General features: G+C 41.8%; 1 protein-coding gene and 1 long non-coding RNA gene across 2 annotated transcripts in view; one reads left to right on the plus strand and one right to left on the minus strand.

The window, feature by feature from the left end:
• LRMDA (leucine rich melanocyte differentiation associated) overlaps positions 1-21579 on the plus strand; it is a 597778-nt gene that overhangs the window by 18122 nt on the left and 558077 nt on the right. Inside the window, exon 2 of the mRNA XM_071748288.1 lies at positions 8783-8864. Coding sequence (XP_071604389.1) covers positions 8814-8864 — 51 coding nt within the window. The 5' untranslated portion in view covers positions 8783-8813. The remainder of the gene's footprint in view (positions 1-8782; positions 8865-21579) is intronic.
• On the minus strand, positions 624-2866 carry LOC139798132 (uncharacterized). The gene is made up of 2 exons (XR_011726743.1): positions 2580-2866; positions 624-2407 (listed from the first exon to the last, which is right to left on the minus strand). It is a non-coding gene; the product is annotated as an uncharacterized lncRNA (long non-coding RNA).

The following is a 21579-nucleotide window of genomic DNA, read 5'->3' on the forward strand; positions in this document are numbered from 1 at the left end:
GTGACTTGAAGGGGGAAAGAGAGAGAGAGAGGGAGGAAGGAAGGAAAACAGAGGGAGAGACGGGCTCCTCGGGAGAAAAAGCCATTCAATTTACGGAATAAATCCTTCGAGTAAACTCGATTTGAGTGCCAGCACCCGGCAGCCCTTCCTGGCTCCGCAACCGTGCTGCCCTGCGCGCTCCGATACAGAGCTGGGAAGGGCTGCTGGGCTCTTCTTCCCCTTCTCTCCTCGTCCTCTTCGAAGAAGACCCCTTCATCCCTACAGCCGCCGGGCTGGCCTGGTCGCCGGGGCCCTGGGGAGGCTGCCCCAAGTCTTAGCGAGAGTCTCGGTTCACATGTATGTGTTTGATTTCAGCGGGACTATGTTGAGAATCTCGTGGGTATGCACGCTGGATCCACCGGGCGTTATATCCATCCTGCTTTGTGTCTGTGCCCTCCCAAAGCCTACCGAGTCCTCTGCCCCCGGTTTTACCGTGCCGGCGGATGCCCCGGGCAGAGTCCGCAGCCCTTCTGTCTTTCCCCGGACTGCCTTTTTCTTTTCTCTTTGTACTTTGAATCTCAGTATCCTCCCCCCATTCCCCTCCTTCAACCTCCTCATCCCATAACATTTTTTCACAGGCAAAATGTGTTAATCAATCTTTTACTTTTGTTTCCGGATCTGACATGGTGGCCCACACAATCTACAACATTAACAAAAAGGTCACTTAGAGATAAAACACGTTTGACAAGTGAAGAACAAGGCAAGCGCTTTAGAGGTCGCGTCCAATTCCTGACCTGGACTCCGACCAGAACAGGCGCCGATCCTGGAAGGGGTGGGAGAGAGGAAGGACTTTCACTTTCTCGCGTTTGTAGCTGCTGAATCAAGCCCCTTGAACACACCGATTTTCCCCAGTCCCTAAGCAGATCTGCCAGGTAGCCCTTAACCATCTTCTTCCGAGTTAGGCATAAGGCAGGTTTCTTAGATACGTGCTCATCCTCCCCCCCTCCCATCCCCTAAACCCTTTAATTCCTGCAGTTAGTCTGCTGTGTTTTATTTAATACAATTTACTCTTCTAATATAGTGTATAGAGAAGGGAAAATACGGAGAACTCTCCTCCTAGCTTCTATCAACATACAATTAATTTTAAGCAAACTTCTTCATTTCTGTATTTTCTCTTGAAAGAATAGGGCTTATGAAGAACAGGGCTTATTGCCACAACTTTTCGGTGGGAAGTCACAAGCGTACTTTCATTTTGCAAAAACCGCCGTCATCTTACAAGATCTTGAAAACTAAAAGGGTGGGAGAAACAGAGAAAGAAATCTTGCATTTAAAAAAAAAACCCTAAACAAACAAAAAAAACAACCCACCCCATATTGCAATAGGACTGACAAGACCCACAACTTGCCCTCAAGAAACTCCCCCCCTTTCTTTAAATAGAGTGGAAGTGACTTAAATCTGCCCCAGGTTTTCCCCCAGTTCTTTCTTTTGTTGTCAAGTCCAATTGATAAATGGAGTGCAGTAAAACTCTGGAAGAAAGAAAAAAAAAAAAAAAAAAAAAAAAGCTGAAACCTTCATTTGTGTTCATTTGCATTAAAGTGCTTGGAACAGCTGTTTTCCTTACAGGACCAGGGAGACTCCTATCTGTTTTCTCGTTGTATTTATCCTGCCTCCCAGGGTGAAAGACTAAAGATTAATTGTCTTAAGGTAGAGTCAGCTGTGGGAAGGCTCCCCCCCCCTCCCCGTTTTCCCTTCCTTCTTTCTTTTCTTGCGGAGGTAAGGGTGATTTCGGGAAGGGGTTGGTTTATTTGTAAGCCAGGGAACCAAAGGCGAAGCCGGTGTAGAACAGGCAGAGCACCAAGAGAAGCGAGGGGAAGGAGAGGGGGAACAACCCCGAACCCCCAACTTTCTGGCTGAAGTAAAGGCACCAGAGGGTAATTTAATTAGTAACTTCAGAGGACAGCTTTTTCTCTCCCTCTTTTTTTCTTTTTTTCCCCCTCTCAGCCTTTGAAATGAGATTTAAATCACACTCAGTACTGTAAACTTTTTATGCAGAAGCTTGTAAAAAAAAAAAAAAAAAAAATCAGCCCCGAGACATCCCTTCCCCCTTGCCCTCTCCAAAGCGTTTCTGAGCTATGAGAGCTTATTCACTGCGCGGAACACTCGCGGAAAACCATTCCCAGCCAGGGGCTCGGAGTTGGGATGCACACGCGTAGGAGCGAGCGGGCGGCGGGGCTGCAGCTCGAAAGCGGTGCGGAGTTTGTGTTTTGGCTGCTGCGGGCTCCTTTCCTCTCTTGAGCTGAAGAAGATGGATTCCGTCCTGCTCGTAACCGTCGCGATCCTGGTTTAATGAGTCCGTGCAGGCGGTTTGCTGTTCGGCGTTTCCTTGTGTAGCCTTGTTGAAGTTTTAGTGGCTGTTGCTTTTATTTTCCTTTAAAAACAACAACAACAACAACAGCAACAACAAAAGCTAAGGGTTTGAACCCGTCTTCCTCCTCTTACAAAGGAAAACTGTAACTTAAAAAAAAAAAAAGAAAAAAAAGAAAAGGAGAGCAAAGGAGGAATTAATTAACAAGTGCCAGTCCACACTTTCCTTTACCTACCAGCTATTGGCAAGCATGTCAAGTCGATTTTATTTGCACACAATGGAAATGATTTATTTTCTCTTAAAAAGGAGTGGGCTGGCAGATATTTGAGGAGGAGAGGAGAGCGAGAGCGAGAGAGGAAAAAAAGTTTGAAAATGCCTTGAACTATTCACTGTCGAGATGGCTAATCAGTATTGAGGCTCGAGGGCACTCGGGCAGCTTTTCAATGCGGTTTTCCTTTCATCTCAAGCTGGATGGAGGCGCTCAATTAAAAGCCTATCAGTTTGTAAGTAAATCAACGCCTATCAAAGTTGTCACATCAAACAAAACGATTATTATTGCAGCCCGCCTCCCCTATTAATCTCCCTCTAAAATAATCCGCTTGACAGGTCAGGCTGGCGAGCTGCAAACCCTGGTCAGGATCTGGCAAAAAACCCGGACTGAGTGTATTTCCCTCGGGAGAGGGAACTGCAGAAACCTCGGCACCAGCGTGCCTTCCCGGCGAGCTTGCTCCCTTGCCATTTAAGTGTCAGCTTCTGTAGATCATGTTGGAAAAGGGCGTTCAGTCTTTTAAACCGAACAGCAGCAACCCTACAGGCCCTTTAGGTTTTGTTTGGGTTTTGGTGTTTTTGTGGGTCTTGGTTTTTTAAATTTTTAATTTTTATTTTAATTTTTATTATTTTCTTTCCACCCCTTCTCTTTTCCGTCGCTTAGAACAAGGTTAAGCTTTTAATTATCAGGAACGTTGTTGCTGAGTTGTGTCTGCGCTGGATTTCCATGCGTAGCACAATCCAGCTACCTGTCTGTCCGTCCTGGGCTTCAAATTTATTTGCTTTGGTGGTGCTTGCGTTTCGCTATCTACCCCAAGGCTTTTATTAAGATACGCACTGCAATAGGTTTTTGTAAACGGTGCATTTTTTTTTTTTTTTCCACCCAAGAATGATTATACTTCGGCTAAGAAATGTGATGTGTTATCAGAAATACTACACCAAATATTGTACACCTAGGGGAGAGGTACAACTTGTCCCCTCCTCCCCACAAAGCCACCCACCCTTTTTTTTTTTTCTTTTTTTTTTTTTTTTTTTTTTTTAATATTTATTTTAATACGAGCCTGCATGTTCTCAGATAATAGCTGATGCATCTGTCCGGGTATCCGACATTTCTCACACTCCAGGTGTGGGGCAATTCTTCCAGAATTTTATTAAAGGGAACAGTTTGATTGATTCCCAACGAGAGAAAGATTTCCAAACCTCCCTTATTTGCATAGTTCTAGAAAATATTTACCCTCATGCTCATAATCACTTTCTTAATATATATAAGCACTATCTATTTTACTCCGCATGAGATGTAGGTAATCGTTTTGTAAGTGGTGATAATTTTAGAGCCATCTTCAAAATAATAGTCACGTGTAAGTGAAAGTGAATTTCACTTGTCAGTGGTATTTTTACTAAACGAGCAGAGAAAAATCACTTTTTTTTGTTTCCTTGCTTGCTTGCTCACTGCTTTCAGAAATGTACCTTCTCCTAAAATATTTTCGAATGAGTTTGCCTATTTTTATTCCTTTTGTTAAGCCGAGCTAAGGAAGATAGTAACGCACCTAGTAATAATAGTAATGATAATAATAATATTAATTATAATAAACCTCTCTTTTAAGCCCTCTAGATTCCCCTACTGACATTGTTTGGTGTAGGGAGTGTGAAAATGTTTTCTCCCGCGTTGAAACCCTTTTACCAACAGCTGTTTTCCAAATCTCTCCTCTTTTATGTGCAAGGTGTTCCTCATGCAATCAGCTTTTCTAGTAAACAAGCCTTATGGTAACTTTCTAGAAAGCGAGGGAGAGAGCAAATCAAACGGGTGGGATGAGACGGGAAAGGCTGAGTGTGTTTCCTGTTAAAGTGCATGGAGATTTTTAGCACCATTTCACGTTATTAAATGTTCCACCATTAAAATAATCGAGCCCACAGCAAGAGCACACGTTTCCTAATTCGCATGTATGTGCTCGAACTGGTATTTGCTGCCTAGATTTTAAGAGTCAAACAAACAAACAAACAAACAAAAAAAAACCCAAAACCGAGAGTCTCCTCGCTTCTGTAACACCTTGGTCTGATCACTGAATCTCAGCAATCATCAAGGCATCTCTGTGTTTATCTTCTGCGAAAGCCTGCAGGCTACGGGAGAGAATTATACCAACAAAGCACGTCTTTGGTTACAGTAATCCTTCTGAAATTAACCGTGGCACACAAATGGAGGCGATCTTTAGCCTCCTCGCTTGGATCCCAAATGCAGAATATGTTTATTGACAACTTTGTTATGGAAACTGTGCGGATCAACCAGATGCGTCTCCAACAGCATGAGGATAACGTCTTTGGAGAGACATGGAAAAGTTTCAAGCCTGGAAAAGGCACAAGAACCCCGTTAATGAACCCTATCTAAACACCCAAATGACAAATGGAAAATAATCCTTGAGACAATTACAAGATAGCTGCGTTTTGGGCGGGGGTAAGGGCAGGGAGAAGTATGCAATATATCTTCTCTATCTTCTTGGAACAGTCTAGATCCACGATCCGAAAAGGTTAAAATAATCTTAATTTTAATAACTATTAGCTTGTTTTCAGTCATTCCTAATGATGCATTTGGGTCTCCTCTCATCCCCGTTGCTTTCATCTTTATCTTTTTACACCCTAAAATTAATTCCACCTAAAGTACATTTTTCATTTTGTACTGTACTAGCGACGTGCAAATAATTTACATCAGCGTTCATCAGGACTGTCCTGAAGTGATGGATCATTTTGTTGAGTTGCAGTAAAAGTGCAGAATGATCTATAATGATGTAATATATACATTAAAAGGGTGTCTGGATGATCAGAGTTTTGCTAAAAATGTAAAAGGGCTTTTTGATTGATAACAGGGTTGCTGTTTTTCTGCAAAGGCTGTCACAGGCTGACACAATGCTTGAGTTATTAGGGCAGAGAAGGGCAACCATAAATTTCCAACGTCAGGCAAAAACTCTCTTTATTGTCTATATGATGGATGGGCCTCCGTACTAGACACCAAATACTTCGTATCACCCTTAAATGGGAACACATTTTTCGTGGCCATAATTCATGTTTTTTAAATAGAAAGTTTGAAATGCCTGCCTATATTTCACAATCCTGACATATTTATGAATCACTCCCTGCATGCAAATATAATTATTTAAAGCACTGAGGTGACATATGGGTTAGAAATGTACCAAATGCTGTTAGCGGAGTGATTTTTTTTAATTCCTCAAATTGAACACCATAGAAAACTCTGCCTGTCTGTTCAGATCAATAAAGTCGAAGGTGAAGTTTTACTGATTTTGTCAGTGCCACATACAGATATTCGGTTTTGATTAGGTGGAACTGACAAAAAGAAGGGAGTCTTTTCGCAATTACCATTAGGTTAATGAAAGAAGCACTCATCTTCCTCCTGGCACCCCAACCCAGGCAACACGCTGCCCCCCCAACCCCCGTCTTTTCGGGCGATGAACAAGCCGGAGGTAAATTGACAGGCGCTATATTTTATGGGGTTTTTTCCGAATTTATTCTCCGAGTGGGAGAGGGGTGTGTGTGTGTGTGTGTGTGTGATGAGAGATGGGTGATGATGAAAAGGGGCTCCGCCGCCCCGGGGCCGGGCAGGGCGAGCAGACGCCCCCCGGGGCTGCACCTTCCCGGCGCGATGCCGCGGCGGCTCCCGGCCCCGCTCGCCCTTCGCTGCGGCCGTAGATCAGCCCGTCTCCCGCAGCCTGTGCCCCGAGCGGCTCCGGGGAAGCCGCTGGCAAGCAAAAAAAAACCCATCACCGGGACGGCGAGCCCTCCGGTGCCCACCGGCAGCGCGGGGCAGGCGGCGGCACTGCCCGTCCCGGCGGGGCAGAGCTCGGCTCGGCGCGACGCTACTTGCCGGCTTGAAGGGGCGGGCTGGGTTCCGGCACACCGGCCGCTCCGCTGCTGCTTTTAGTTAATTATGGGGGTGGGGAAAAAACCCACCCCACCCTTCTCTCGGAGGGGAAGGCTGAGCAAGCAGCGGCTGTGAAAGGAGCCGGTGGGGCAGGACCCGCGGCCGCAGACACTTCCGCCGGGGCGGGCGGAGCCCTCCGCCTCTCTCCCTCCGCTCCGCCCGCTGCCTGCGCCCGCCCCCCGCCGCCGGGCCCGGAGAGAAGGGGGGGTGTGCCCGGCCCCTAGTAAGTACCGCGGGAAGTTCCGCGGCGGCTTGGGCTCTGGGTGGCGTGTGGAGACCCCCGAGCATCATAACTCCGCCTGAGGGTTTAGCCCGTAGCGAGCACCTTTGGATTTATTTAATTGAAACTTATGTTATTTTCAAGCGAGTTGAGCATCAAAACCGCCGAGTGTCTGGAATATTTTTTTTCCCCTCTCCCCTGGATTTGTGTGTAAATGTGCAAAATGTTTGCAGTAGTCCAAACTTACTATAGCAGGCTGACTCTTTGCCCATAAAAAGTTAAATCAACCATGACCAGACTCATTTTCCCATGTCAGCCAAGAGGACTCTGTAAATCAACACATTAGGGCTTCGCTGGGTAGGAGCTGCGTGTGCTTCATGCAAAACGGCCCTGACAGCCGCTCTCCTGGTGCAGCGCTTGTCAGCCCGTGGCTGACTGCAGAATCGTCGTGTGGCTGGGGGAAACCTTGCAGGTAGGGTGCAAAAATCCTTGGCAGGGTGATGCGCAAGAGGGTGACAACCATCACAGCAGAAGGGCGGTGGTAGGGGTTGTTTTCAAGAGGCTGACAACTACCAGAGGAGGACAGTGGTACAGGTTGTTTTTATCTTTGGGTGGGATGGTGTTTGCGAGACTCAGAGGTGTTTTGCAAAGCCTGTCCCACCAGTCTGAATGAGCCTGGGCCTCCTGGGAAGGCCTCATCGCTGGTATGTGGGCAGAGATACTCTGCAGGTGCTTCCTACCATCTTGGAAGCCACTAACAGAAAGCTTATCTCAAGGTTACAGAGGGCTTTGTGATAGCTACACCTGGATGCAAATGAGCACAGGGGATAAATACAGCAAAGAAAGAACAGCCTTGGCCAGAGGTGACTGTGCAGAAACATGAAATGAGAAAAAAAATAATCTCCCCTCCAACTCTAAACAGTAGTCTGTATTGAAAAAAACCTCAGCCAGCTCCAAAACACAATCTCTGTGTGAGGGTTCAGCTACTGGAAAGCTTATTCTGGGTGTTAGTAGGTTGAAAAGGGGACACAGTACAGCATGTAACAAATAATTTAAGTCCTTACTACCACACAACCAGTCGCAATAGTTACCCACACTGAATTTAGATTCAGATATCAAGGTAGAGCTTTGTGCTGTATTTTATGAAAGGGACCTCAGCACAGAGAAATCATTATCCCGTGCTCCATGCTGGATTGCCTCCCACTCAGAGGAGTGACCCAGCTGTGACCCAGACTCTGAATGCTTGTGTGTAAATTTAATTTTCAGCATTACATCACTTCAACCGGAATCTCACCTCTTTGCTCACTGCTGTGCTATGTGGCTTACCTGGAGGTAGGGGAAGAAAATGTGCCAAATATTAGGAATTCCAACTTCATCTTACAAGCATGCATAGGGCCATTTCTACCCTGTGGTCTAGTGAGACAGAATGAGTGAGCCACCAGTAAGCTGAGAGAAAAACAAGTAAAAATCAGGTGATGAGTTTAGAATCCTAAAAGATGTCAGAAGGAAGTGGGTTGCTTACAAAGTGATGATACAAATTCTGCTTACTAATTTTCCTACATTAAAAAAAAAATAATCAGAAGGCAGTAGTCAAGCAAGTGTCTAGCAGCATTTCTTCTTGGTCAGTACTCAATACCTGAAGAAAGGCTGAACAATGAAAACTTGTTCTTCAAAATTCAATGTACCTTCTCATGTGGTATTTGCATGTTTGCTCTTTTCTCCAGCAAATGGTTGGAATACGAGTTGTATGGAAATCAAGAACATCAAGAGAGGAAAAAGCTTCCCTGTAAGAATTGCCTGTCCCAACAAAGACAGATTTTTAGGGGAACTAAACCCAGCTCTCTTGCAAAGGCCCCCCAAAAGTCCCCAAAATATTAAAGGATTCGAAGCAGTTTAAGCACAAGAAACAACTAAGCACACACTCTGCTTCATCTAATTGTAATTTTTATTTTTCATTCACTGAGTTACCTTTTATGTATTTTCCATAACAATCATATTTCTTTAATCTTTTTCTGTTTCACAGGAAGTTGGTGTCCTCAGTGGTGACAATGTAGATGGAAGCATACAAGTGTGAAGAGGGTTTTTTCCTGGCCAGCTTCATTCAGGTACTCCCAATTGATAAATGACCTTTATTGTCAGCTGTAGAGATTAAAGACAACAGGAGTTTGGCCAAGGTCACAAGTCCTTACAGAAAATAAGCAGCCTGCTCCATTAAACTTACTGCATTTTGGCCACAGAGGAGCAGAAACTTGACAGAATTAGCAGCTCCTGGGTTTCATTTCCAGGTTTGCCATCAGCAGTGTGCAACTTGATTGTGTGGCTCTAGGTCTGTAACATGAGGGCCTGGTATTTAGTTACCAATTACAGAGAATTAATAATAATAATAAATAATAGTACAATATTAATAATATCATAATATGGGAAGTCAGTGGTTTTGTTATTTTCTTTGGATTTATACACTGTGGGCTTTTTAACCCGTGACCTTAAAATCATAATCAATCTCCATGCTGGTATGGCAAGAGTAGAAATGTTATGATTGCATAGCTTTGGTAGTCTTGTTTGAATTGTATTCATATACAAGGGTAAAATCAATTAGCAAAACACCAGATTTGAAGTGTAATTTATGGACACTGCATAGGAGTATTCATTGGTTGAATAGCTCCAAGGCAGAAGTAATAGCTTTGTGGCTACTTCTGTTAGGGCTTCCATCTTCTCATGGTGGACTAAAAAGCAAAATTTTCTCATTTATTTCCACATGAATGAATTGGACTGTAGCAAGCAGCTGGTTTGGTTCAGTTAATCCCCCACTGTGTCTCACTTCCTCATTTTTATCATCATCTCAATGGGAAAAAGCAAACCAAAGTAGGACATAGTCATATGTTTTAGGGTTATTTAGTACTGAAGTATGTTAATAAGAAAGAGGAATGGCTGGACCCAAATTTTAACATATAAGAAAACCAGTAAAGATTACAATCCAATTTTAAAAGATTCTTCACTTTTCCTGGACTGCTGATATCTACTTAAACCTATTATTGTTAATAATATTGATTAACCAAGGAAGAAAAAAAAAAAAAGGAACCTGCTGCTATTTTTCATTATTCATTATGAAAACTATGTGGAGTAGATAGGATTTTCAAAAGGGTGTATTTCTAATTACAGCACTCATATAAACAACTGTGGATCTATAATGGGCTCTTCATAGTGGAGATAAAAGCTCTTCTTGGCCAGAACTGCCTTCTTCTTTCAGAATGTCTTTTAAAACTGTTTCTGTAACAAAGGCAATCAGAAGAAGTTCCCATGGGGCTCAGCTGTGGATGTGGCTATAAGTTGACTTGGAGTTTTTGGGCCCACATTTGAAATTTCTGTGACTTGGGTGGTGTGGAAATCCCTTTTTTGTGCAGTAGTGAAGGACAAGAGTGATTCAGTTGGGTTCTGAGGGAGCAAACCTGGTGTAACCAAGAAGAAGTTGAAAGGAAATACAGTTCCTCCCCGTGTCAGGATTGTGATTTTATTAATATTTTTATTCCAGAGTAATGAAAGCAATAACATTTTTACAGTCGACAGTAAATAATCACAGGGTGCCAAAACACTCAGCTCAGTGTAGGTTATATTTATGTTTGTTGTATATATACACACAGGAAAAAAACAAGTATTCCATCTTGCATGGCTTGGTGTCCTTTACACAGATGGCTGCATGTCTCTGAATAGATCAAATGTTTATCAGTTGTGCCCCTACGTATTCCCAGAAGGCCTGGATATGCTTTCTGGTGGAATATTATAAAGTGTCCCAGGGAAAAAACCCACAAACAATCTGCAGCACCCACAGATTTCTCCAGTTCCCTGTCCTCAGCTTGGGCACTGTTGCACTGGGGACTTCATAGGACCTTGCAAGGTGGGATGAATTTCATCCTTAGAAGATTAAGAACTGAGCCAGACTCCTGAAGTACAGAAAAATTAATTTAGCAGTTATAAAGATGTCAGACTCATGACACCAGAGAATGAAGTGCAGAATGTCCTCCTCTGCCTTGCCAGAATAATTAGAGAGCAGTTCATTCACATCCTCTCTGTTGATTCTGCAAAAATCCTAGTTGTGTGACTGGACTTCTGTGATAGAGATTCCCACTGATTCAGCTCACAGATGACCTAAAGCTACAGTGTGGAGACATCTTTGAGGCAGTAGCCAGTGGCTACAGGTTACTTGCTTCCTTTTATAAATGTAAAGTTATTGGAATTTTTTACCTCTGCTTGATACTATGTGGCTGATGGTGAATCTTTGCCCTTTACTGCTGAAGATTCTAAGTTCACCTTTAAGTGACAAGTTCTGATATGAATATTTTGGGTTTTATCAGTTTAGGCCAAATTGTGAGCAGAGTTTTTCTGGATTAAAAATGCTCACTTTTCCACCCTTCCATTCCATCTAAAATAAAATTGCCTGAAGATATCCACCATCATCTAATCTCTGATATTCTGATAGGTACTGCACACTGTCAACTCTAACAGTTTGAAATCTTAAGTGAATATCTACTATCACTTTTTAATACAAATAGTCCTGAAAGATTATAAAAATATTTAATGTGCAGTGCATGTCACTCAGGTATCATTGTCAGTAACGTATGAGGAACAAGGTTTGATAATTTATAAAAAACAGATATAACCATTTTTCAGTAGTTACTAGTTTTGGGGTCTTGGTTTTTAATAGAAATGCCTTGGTATTTAATATATGCTGAGATACTAGAGTATAACTGAAATGCTTTATGCAAATTGGTGAACTAACTTGAGGGCTTGTATGTTACCTGAAAGACTGAAAACATCTTGCAGTACAGAAAGGTGTGGAGGAACAGTTCAGCTCTTTGGCTGGCTGCCAGTCAAACAGTAAAACAAGACAGTTTTTCTTGGTTCCAAAGTGTCCCAGTGAAGGAACCCTCCTCTCCCTCCCGTGTGAGGCCCCAAGGAGCTGGGGAGGAACTTTAATGTTGACTGGGGTTCCCCTAACAACCAGAAATCCCTAAATGGCAGAGATTTATAGAGAGTGCAAACCCATCAAGTGGAGAAGGGGATATAACTCAGGCACATCCTGGCTCCGGTGGGGCTGAACCTGGTGGGACTGCTCTGGCTGAGGGAGAACCATCAGGCTGGGGACTGGTTGAAAGCTTTCCTTCCCCTTCACCCATGACTTTGAGGCATGCTGAGCCTATCAAAGGCTGTACCTACCCTGTCCTGCTCTCAGGCTTTGATGCTCCAGCTGTGTACACTGTTCAGTTTTGGGCTTCCACCTGGAACAAATAATTTTCTTCCTGCTCAGAGAAAGTTTGAGGCTGATTTAACAGGCAGTTCACTTCATCAGCTGCTGCACTGGGACAATAGAGACCCACGCTGGGTTTCATTTCCTCTACCTGTGTGAGGCATGCCAATTATATCCAGAAGGCCTTGGAGATTCATACGTCCCCTTAGTGCCATCAGACATGCACCACAAATTTTATGTCTCCTGCCAGATTATGGAAATCTGTCTGACAGCAACGAGGCCTTTAATTTTTCAGCCATCTGACTTTGAACCAACGAGTAAACAAAACTGATATTGTGAGGGCACACAGGTAGGAAATGAGACCTGAGGAGACTGGGCCAGCTGGAGGTAGCCCTGTGGTGAGGGGAAGTTTCTTAGCAGCCCACAAGAAGAGGTGACTTGGTGGCACCTCGACATGGATGGTTCTGACCACAGAGACAAGCAGCTTGAAGGATACCCCCTGAAAGCTACCTACTTATAAGAGAAGGATGGGTAGCTCTGCCTAAGCAGCTACATTTTGCTCCTGGATTTCTGACCTGAAGACCCCTGAAAAGCACTTTGGATTCCATGACATCTCAGCTCAGGGACTGCTCTCTGTGCTTGGCTGGGTGAGTGTAGAAGCTGAGCCTCTGCAGTCCTCTAGGGACAAAGCAGAAGGTGCTGTTTTTCTGCCAGTCTCACATCTCCAGGGTTTTAGCCCCATTCCTGAGCAGTATTAGTAAGACAGCTAAACTTGCAGCCTGTGCTCTGTGGAACTAACTGTAATATTGGTCTCCTAAAATCTTAATTAAGATGGGTATATCTTAATTGAGATAGGTATAGCGGGGCTTAGTTGATTATTATCCATGAACTGTCATGGAATTTGTAGGTAAACAACACTTTAGAAGTGTTGTGTATGTCTTTCTTTGCATTTCAAAATAATCAGTATAAATAACACTAAGAACTGAAACACAAATTCCAGTGCACTACAGTGAATACAATTTGAAACAGTAAAAGTGAAAGGGAATTAACACACATTTCCATTCACTGGAAGGAGAAGATGAACATTGATAAAATTTTCCTGTAGATAAATCTTTGAAAATATTCTTTTCGATGTCAGTTTATGAGCCTGCCTGATGAAATATATATTCCTGTAAGCAGTCATTAAGCTTAAAATAGAATCTCTGAGATCCTTCAGTGGACTTGTCAAGTCTTCTTTTGCTCACTTACCTGTTCAGGTCTTGATGAATATTTTGGTCTTTTCTGCTTAAACAGAACAATATTTAATTAGCACTATAAAACAAGCACTCTCAAACTTTTCAGGTAAAAAAAAAAAAAAAAGGATTTTCAGACCTGTGGTTATCTTTCAACTAGAACTTCTTTCTGATTGTGGCAGTGTGGACAGTTCTGTAGCTTCATCAACATAAGCATTTTTTTCATGATGAAAAATTAACAGTAGGGAAGAACTGAATTTAATACCTTGCTCTCCTTTCTTATGATTTAATATGTGGAATAAGCAGAAATATCCTCCACGCTGTGGCATCTTTGAGGTTATTTCAGAGTATTTTCTATACCAGAGTATTTTTTATTTCGCTTCACGAAGAGTATAATGTTTCTTTTTCAGTGCAGTTTTTTGAAGCCAGACTTGTACTGAACATAAGATCCAAGAAAGAGAAATATCCAAGCTGGCCATCAGCTCCCAGGTAGTCAGGATTTTCCACAAGAGGCTCCACTTGCTGCATCTGACGTGCACGTGAAACCACATGGGGAGACTTTGTGGCTGGGGTGCCAGAGAGCCCAGAGGGCCAGGTGGAACCTCTCCTGGTTCTGTCTCCCTGCTAGCACGTCAACCAGAGTGTGAGCTCTCAGGAGATGAAAACGAAGCTTTAATTCCTAAAAAGCAGAGTAAATGAACAATAAGTATTTTAATAGGAGGTTAATGACATGGGGTTAGACAAGGCAACAGGCACTGCTCGCAGCCATCCGTGACTGCTCCTGCAGAACCTCCTCTTCAGCACGGCTGCAAAAGTTTGCAGATTCTCTTCCTGACTGGTTAGTAGTGCTTGGAAAACTATTTACAAACAGAAGCTGCTTATAAAGTGCAGCCTAATGGCTGTTTCTTTTTGTTGTAGTAGGGAAGTCTGAGAGCTGACCAGCTGGGGGAAAAGTGCTAGAGACTTGGCAGACTAATCTGGATATTTCTGTCCCTTCATCATGAGAATTAACTGTGCATATTTCTCAAGAGTTTTGAGCTGAGAATAAAGTTCTTTTTGTTTGTTACTGCTGGTTCTCTTAAGAGCTCAATTTACAAAGCTGTGTTTTATTCCTCTGTCCTGTAGTTCTGATCCATGATGATATTTGTTATGACAGCTTCCTTTTTACTGGGTTCTGCCACATAAATCAAGTTACTCCACCAAAAGTAAACAAAGTTTTTCTTTCTTAGAGAGAGAGGAAAACAATTAATTAGCAATTTTTAAATGAATAATAATATTTTAAACTTCCTGAACTTTTTTTTTTCCTTTTTTTTTTTTTTTTTTCCTTTGGCTTGGCATGAAGTATTTTCTAACATTGCTGTGACTGAGTTTTAAAAACACAGCACCACCCATGAGCTGATCTCTTTTAACCTTCCCTTCACAGAATGCACCCAGCCTTGTCTTTACAAGGTACTAAATCTTCAGTAAGTGACCCCAATGTAGCATGTGATGTTTTGGGTTTTTTTTTTGGGTGGGTGGGTGGGGGGGGGTGTTTTTGTGTGTGTGTTTTTGTTTTGTTTCTTGCTTTTTGGTTTTGGGTTTTTTTTGTGTGTGTTTTTGTTTTGTTTTGGGAAGTTAATGGTATTGAAATATGCTACACTGTCACCTTTGAAACTGAAGACCTTACACCATCATGGTGTGACTCAAGCTATCTCAGTTCTGATCTGGAGACAGAGCCTGGGAGAGTCTGAAGTGGTTTTGTTCTCTGTGTCCATTCAATCAGTGCCTTCTTTTGCAAATATGCCAGTTCTGGTATGTGTTTCTCTGCTGATTTTGTAATGTGGACATCTTTCAGCTGGAACTGAAATAGCTTCTTCCTAATTATTCATATATGTGATCCAGCACCACCAGCTGGTAGTAGCTTTCCTCATCTGACTGAGATTCCATCAAGGAATCCAGGCATGGAAAGCTCTATATTTTATTGGTAACAGTCCATCTTTACCTGAGAGCAACAGTTATTGATCTGAAGTTCTGAACTGTCAGTGGGAAAGGTGTGAGAATGGAAAAAGGTCCTCAGTGTAATGGCCAAGTGTCAGCATTCCAGAAACTTTTGTATGTATGGAGTCAAAACTGGATTCCAATATTAGGGCAAGAATTGCCTTACTTTGGTCTGTCTCTAATCATCTCTGCAGTATAAACAGGAAGTTTCTTTGGTTTTAGTCTGCTACTTCTTTTGTGTTTCTCCCTAAAAGAAGGCTTATCAAAATATTTTTTTCTGTTATTTGGACAGATGGCTCGGAGACTAAACCATAACATAGAGCTTATGGAGCACCACTCTGTTCTCAATGAATGAGGCATTACATTGGCCCAGCTGCTTCCCTTCTTTTCACTTCCCAATGTGCATAGGGAAGAAGAATGGGTTTTTGGAAAGAAGAAGTGGGATAATCTTTGGGAAGTTGTAGTGAATCTAATGCTAATATCACAGGACTGTTTAACCCATGAGTTGGATTGGTTTTTCCCCTCTGTTACCTGTTTACAGCAAAGCCATTTTCTTATTATAGAGTGGTCCCTGCAGCCTATGCCTCACCAACTGAACTGGGCTCCTTTGGTCTTCCACTGCCTTGCACATGATTTTCTAGTTCTTGAAGACCTGACCATTGTGTGACTGAGCTGTGCTAGATAAAGGACTGGAGAACTTAAGCTTGGTCTTGAAGGACCAGGAGGTACTATAGAACCTACAGTCTTCAATAAGGCATTCTGTTTGCTCCATTTTTCCTGGGAAAGGGGACTATGAGTGTTATTTGAAAGATTTGTAAGTTCAGAGTGGAGGAGAGGAGTAAAACACTCAAGTCACCAGCAGGAAAATTCAAGAAGAGTCAAATTTAACTAAACCACCTTGAGATCCCATGCCTCTTCTCTCACTTTCAAGAAGTGTTTCTTGCAGCTCTCAGGTTTACTTGTATCTCTCAGTATTAAGGACAAAATTTTGCTAGCAGAGACCATGCCTCTGTAACTTCCAGCCCTTCCCTCTTGCATCATGTGTGTTCCTTTCCTGGTGATGTCTCCAGTTGATGCAGGATTAATGCAAGCTGAGCTATATTTATCCCCTCCTGCCCAGAAGGATGGGTGGATGAAAGCAGTGAGTAATGGGAAAAGTTGCTGTTTAACAGACTGCAGAGGATGGTGGCTTTTGTTTGAGCTCTGTTCTTTCATAGCCATCCAAATTGTTAGGAACTTCCATACATTTCTGTGGGAAACCTTGCTACTTGAATGATATAATGAACAGTAGCAGCTGGCTCTAGAACTGAATAATAGGGAACTGAAACTTTTGCTCCTCAAAATACAGCAGTTATTACATATCAAACTGCATCATGTTGACTTCTGATTGGACTGCATTCCTGCTCACTGCTTCCTTTTCAGCAGCAGGATCAGATAGCTGTTACCTCTCTGGAAGGCTGTGGCTTTGCCCTTTGCTGGTTTAACCAGCTCAGAGATGTAAGATTAAAAAAATAGGGTCATGGGAAGGAGGGAAAGAACCTGTCTGCTCATGTCAGGTATTCTCCCACTTCTGCTTGATCTCCTTCCTGATCATACAGTCTTCTGGTGGGGTAAAGACACCTGACTTCAGGGTCTTATCAGAGCAGGGCCCCTTCCAACATGAATTTTCAATATTGTAGCTAGGTCTCTTTTACTGTGCAGTGCTGTTGGCAAAATAAGATGCAGGTTGTGCCTCCTTGAATTAATTAGGTGAATATAGCTCCTTTTGCACAAAAAAACCCCAAAACAATCTAAAACCAACCACCAAAACACCTCTGGCTGGTCTGGTATTTCAGTTCTACAGTGAACTGCCAAGCCAGCTAGAACAGGAGAGCTCAGCTCAGCTTACAAGCTCCTCTGGCCTCTACAGCCAGCTTCCTTTATGGTTTGATCTTTGTATTCAAGTCTTTCCTGCAATAATTTTGTTTTGTCTTTGTGTGACAGACACTCACTGCCCCAGACATTGTGACAGAGACCTGGAACGAGAAGAAAACCTTGCTGAACTTCTGAAATTTCAAGTCAGTTCTTCAGCCTAGAATGGCAATCTTGGATGGCCACAAATGAGGCTGTGCCCTTGCTTTAATCCCTTCTCCTTTCCCAGCTCTGTTGCATTCTGATGAGCAAGGCAGCTTTGATGCACAGAGGTGTGCAGCTGCTTCAGTCGTGCAATTTACTTTCCCACGATAATGTCAGCCAAACAACCTGAAATTCACATCTCCCTAATGGCTTGTAGGGAAGTTCAGCACTTCAGGTTTGTTGTCAGTCAGGCATCTTCTGCTTTGAAAAAAAAAAAAAAAAAAAATCTCTGCCTGTGCCTGCAATGTGTAATTATAGGAGGAGAAGCAGCAACAGCTTCCATACAAAGAGGACTGAATTCTTTCAAAGTAAAAAAATTTTTATGATCTTTTAGGAAGTGTTGTGGACCTCCATGGTTAGCAACAGGCCCTGGAAACTTGGCAGAAGGATAACCCCTGGCATCCTTTTTGTTGGCTCTATGAAAAAAAAACCAACATTTAGATTGTATGAATTACCAACTTCTGAAAAATACCTGGGTTTGTCTTTGCTTTGTGCTATACATTTAGTTTTGGCAACAGGTCAAAACCCTGCAATAATCTGTGGGTGTCCCATGTCAGCACCTTTCTTCTGCATGGAACAGAGAATCACAATCACCCTTCAGCTTGGAACAGCCTTTTGCTGCAAGTATTGTCCATTGAGAGCAAAGAACTGATGGTTCTACACTTGCTTCTTTTCCTGGCTGGAAATAATAATTCTTATTGTGTGTTTGCACCAAATAGGATAAAGCAAGCAGAGTACTGTCCACAGCTAAGAGTATTTTCCTGCTGCAGGGTGAGAATAAATGCATTTAAAAATGCTGAGTGCTCTGGTAACACAGTGTCTGAAGAACTTGGTCATATTTTATCTGGCTGAGATAAATTTACTTACCCCTTTAAATCCTATAGTCTAAAGGGAGCAGACTCTCACACACACATAAAAAAAAAAAAAAAGACAACCCCCAACCCTGTACCATAACATATAAAAAGACAGAATTAAATTGCACAATTAATTGTTGCTGTGTCGTAGTCGTAGAGAGCGTCACTTATTAAAAGTAATTCCAGCCTGATAGTTACAGTGTGCTAGAGAATGTAACAAAGGATTTGGAATTGTATTTGGGTTATTCCATGGTCAACAAAACTGTCATTAGCTTTAGTGGGAGCCAGGTGAGATTACTGGATTAAAATTTCATGAAAGTTTTTTCTTTCCCTTCTGTCATCAAAGCTTTTAGGTTGTTCTGTTTTTTGAAAACTCAACTTAGAGTATATTGCATTATAAAACCTGGACAAAAAAAAAACCAACCAACCAATCAAAAAAAAAAAACAAAAACAAAACACCCCCAAAAATCAAAAAAACAGAAAATAAACCCCGAAACCCCTAAGAGAATGTTAACAAGTTTATGAACTGAAGCTTTCTAAAGGCATCAAAGAACTTAAGGTGCCTGTGGCATAAAACAGGGAGCAAGCTTATGCCAGGGCTGCATTCATTCATGTGTCCTCACTGTGCTCAGCCCATGCTGCTCCTATATTATAGGAAGATAATTAAATATATCCCATATAAATAATTCTGCTTTGCTTGGGATCAGAGAAGGAATCAAAGAACCAAGCAAGAGGTTTTCTTAGAATGGGCGCTCTGCTTCTGTGTTTCAGGAAAGGACAACAACAACAAAAAGGCAAAAACTCTAGATGAAAATAAAAAATATTAGCTTACCTTTCCCCACAAGAAGGGAGTCTCTGCAAGAATGGGAAAAATGTAAAACAAAGCCATTAGTTGGCAGCAGGAAACTCCAAAGCATTATATGGGCCCATGGTAGTGTGGGATAACTGGTTTGCATTGCTTTTCTGGAAAAATATATCCTGCAGATGTCCAGCCACCCAAGTGTGGGCGTGTATTTCTGAAGAAAAAAAAAATACTATTTACTGACATTTTAATACATCAGCACAAAAAGTAAAAAGAAATAATTTGGATGTTCTCCAAGTTTTATAGCACTAGACTCCACTGTCACACTAAGAGAGTTGCAGAAAAGGTGTATGGGTGCACAACTTGCTCTGCAGATCCCTTAACTTGTCACTGGCTGCTAAATGTCTTTGTAAGTGGGAATATAAGAAATAGATTGGAGATAGGAAAAGAGAAACTTAATTTCTAGAAGTTTAGCTTAGGAATGGCAAATGATGTCATCATGGCTGAGTTTCTTTCTGTCTTTGTCACTCAGATTAAACTCTGTACTTGGTTGTATTTATCTCCTTTCCATCATGTTTATATTTTTTTTTTCCTGTGCGTTTCACAGCAGACAGTGCCAGTGATACTGCTTCCTGGGAGACATTTGAAGTTATTAGTTTGGACATTAAACATCATCTTTAACTGTGATTAAAACCAGGTGGAAGTGAAGTTATGTATGAATAAAATGTTCCTCTGGAAATAGGAACAAAAATAGCTGTACTACAGTCAGTCTCTTTCAGCTCAATTGGTTTGAATTATGTTTAACATTGTGTCACTGTGGATGTTTATCAACAAATATTTTGAGTCGTTTCCTTGTGAGCATCAACAAAATGAGTTATATGGGTGAACTCGGAGCCAAATTGATGGGCAAGTGGGAAAAATTCTGTGATTTTTCTGGGAGAACTTCTATTTTTTTTTTTTAAGGCAATATGCTGTTGTTTGGCTTAACTCTGAAATGGGAAATGCTTGTACTCATGCACATACAGATGCACATGTGTAGAAAACATTTTTGATTAATTCAGTCTGAAATATTTTTATAACTTTCAATTAAAACAGTCAAGATTGCTATTTTTTTTCTCTCATAAACTTTTAATGTTCTTTTAAGACAGGAAAACAATTGTATACATAGATTTTATGTGAAATTACATCATTAATTTGGTGCTTGCTGTTATGCCAAATTTACTGGCACGTATTATCTAATAATTTTAATCAGCTGATCAATGAGATGTCATAATTGTAGCTGTGTATACATTTGAAGCTTATGACTGCTAAAATGACTCTGTTATTATGTGAAGAATTTAGAGAAAAGGAGAGATCTGGCATATATCCCAGTCCCATCCCTATCATAGTCCCATTACACTGCTTCCCAGTTGTTTGGGGGCTGGTTTACAGGTAGGATCTTTTTTTGAACATCTGCTGCTCTTTACTCAAGAAATGGGTCTGCTCACCTTGTGATATATATATGTGAGTATATAAAAAATCTACTGAGCATGTTAGTAACTCATTTATTGTGGTGGTACACAAAAAACGTGATTTATTTATTTTTTTAAGGTTGGTTGTGTCTGTATGTAACTTGTACATCAGTTTTGGCAGGGCTTTTAAAAAATTAAGGAAATCATACTTGGGTGGCCCATCTAGAAGTGCTGCTTTCTGCTTTTAATTGTGCAGTGAAACTGGTGATTTAAATAAACAAGGGATATTTTTGCATATTTTACGTGTACATACAGTATAAAAAGAACCCCCTGAATGTTTGAAGGGTCAGCTAAGTCCCACTGTCATATAAATTATTTCAACCTGTACAAAGGATCCTCACAAAATTTTTCAGCTTCTAAGCAACTACCAATAACATTATGTTCTGTAAGTCCAAACTGAGTTTTCCAAAGGTTCCCTCATATAGGCAGCTCTATGACAGCTAAAGAAAACATTCATCTGATTCAGGTTGTGTGGGGCCAGGGCTAGTGTTTGGGGATACTCAGAAAAATAAATATAAATATATTGTAAGGTGAAAAACACTCTAAAACCAGAGGCAGCCTCACCATCATCCAGTGTCTGTGATGTGACATGATGAGCAGCAGGCTCTAAAGCTAAAAAAGCCCTCCTGTATTTATATATAGTTATATATGTATTTATACATAGCACTGGAATATATTTTAGGTCCCCAATAACATGAGGCACAACCACGTGGGCACATTGAGTAATACATTTGAAATCTGAGATGAAGATACCACTTTGTTATAGTTTCAGAGTAGATCTTACAAAACACTCCCTCAGTAGTAGAGAGTTTCAGCTGGGAGTTTTCCTCCCTGTTGACAATAAGGTGCAGGTAAAATGAAGGAATAAAACAGAGGTTAAAAAACCTCAGAGTTTCAGAAATTTGCCAGCTGTCCTGTAGGAAACTGGCAGCAGAATTAGGAGTTTGAAGAGGCAAGCTTTGCAGGCCTAGGGAAGCATCATAGCAAGCCCCAGTCATCTCTTTCCCCATCCCTCTGTTCTAACCAGGTTTGTCTTTCCCTTCCTGTCCAGGCCCATTTTGTCACTGCTGTCAGCAGCACTCCCTGT

Source organism: Heliangelus exortis, chromosome 7 (genome assembly GCF_036169615.1).
Source record: "Heliangelus exortis chromosome 7, bHelExo1.hap1, whole genome shotgun sequence".
Taxonomy (NCBI): domain Eukaryota; kingdom Metazoa; phylum Chordata; class Aves; order Apodiformes; family Trochilidae; genus Heliangelus; species Heliangelus exortis.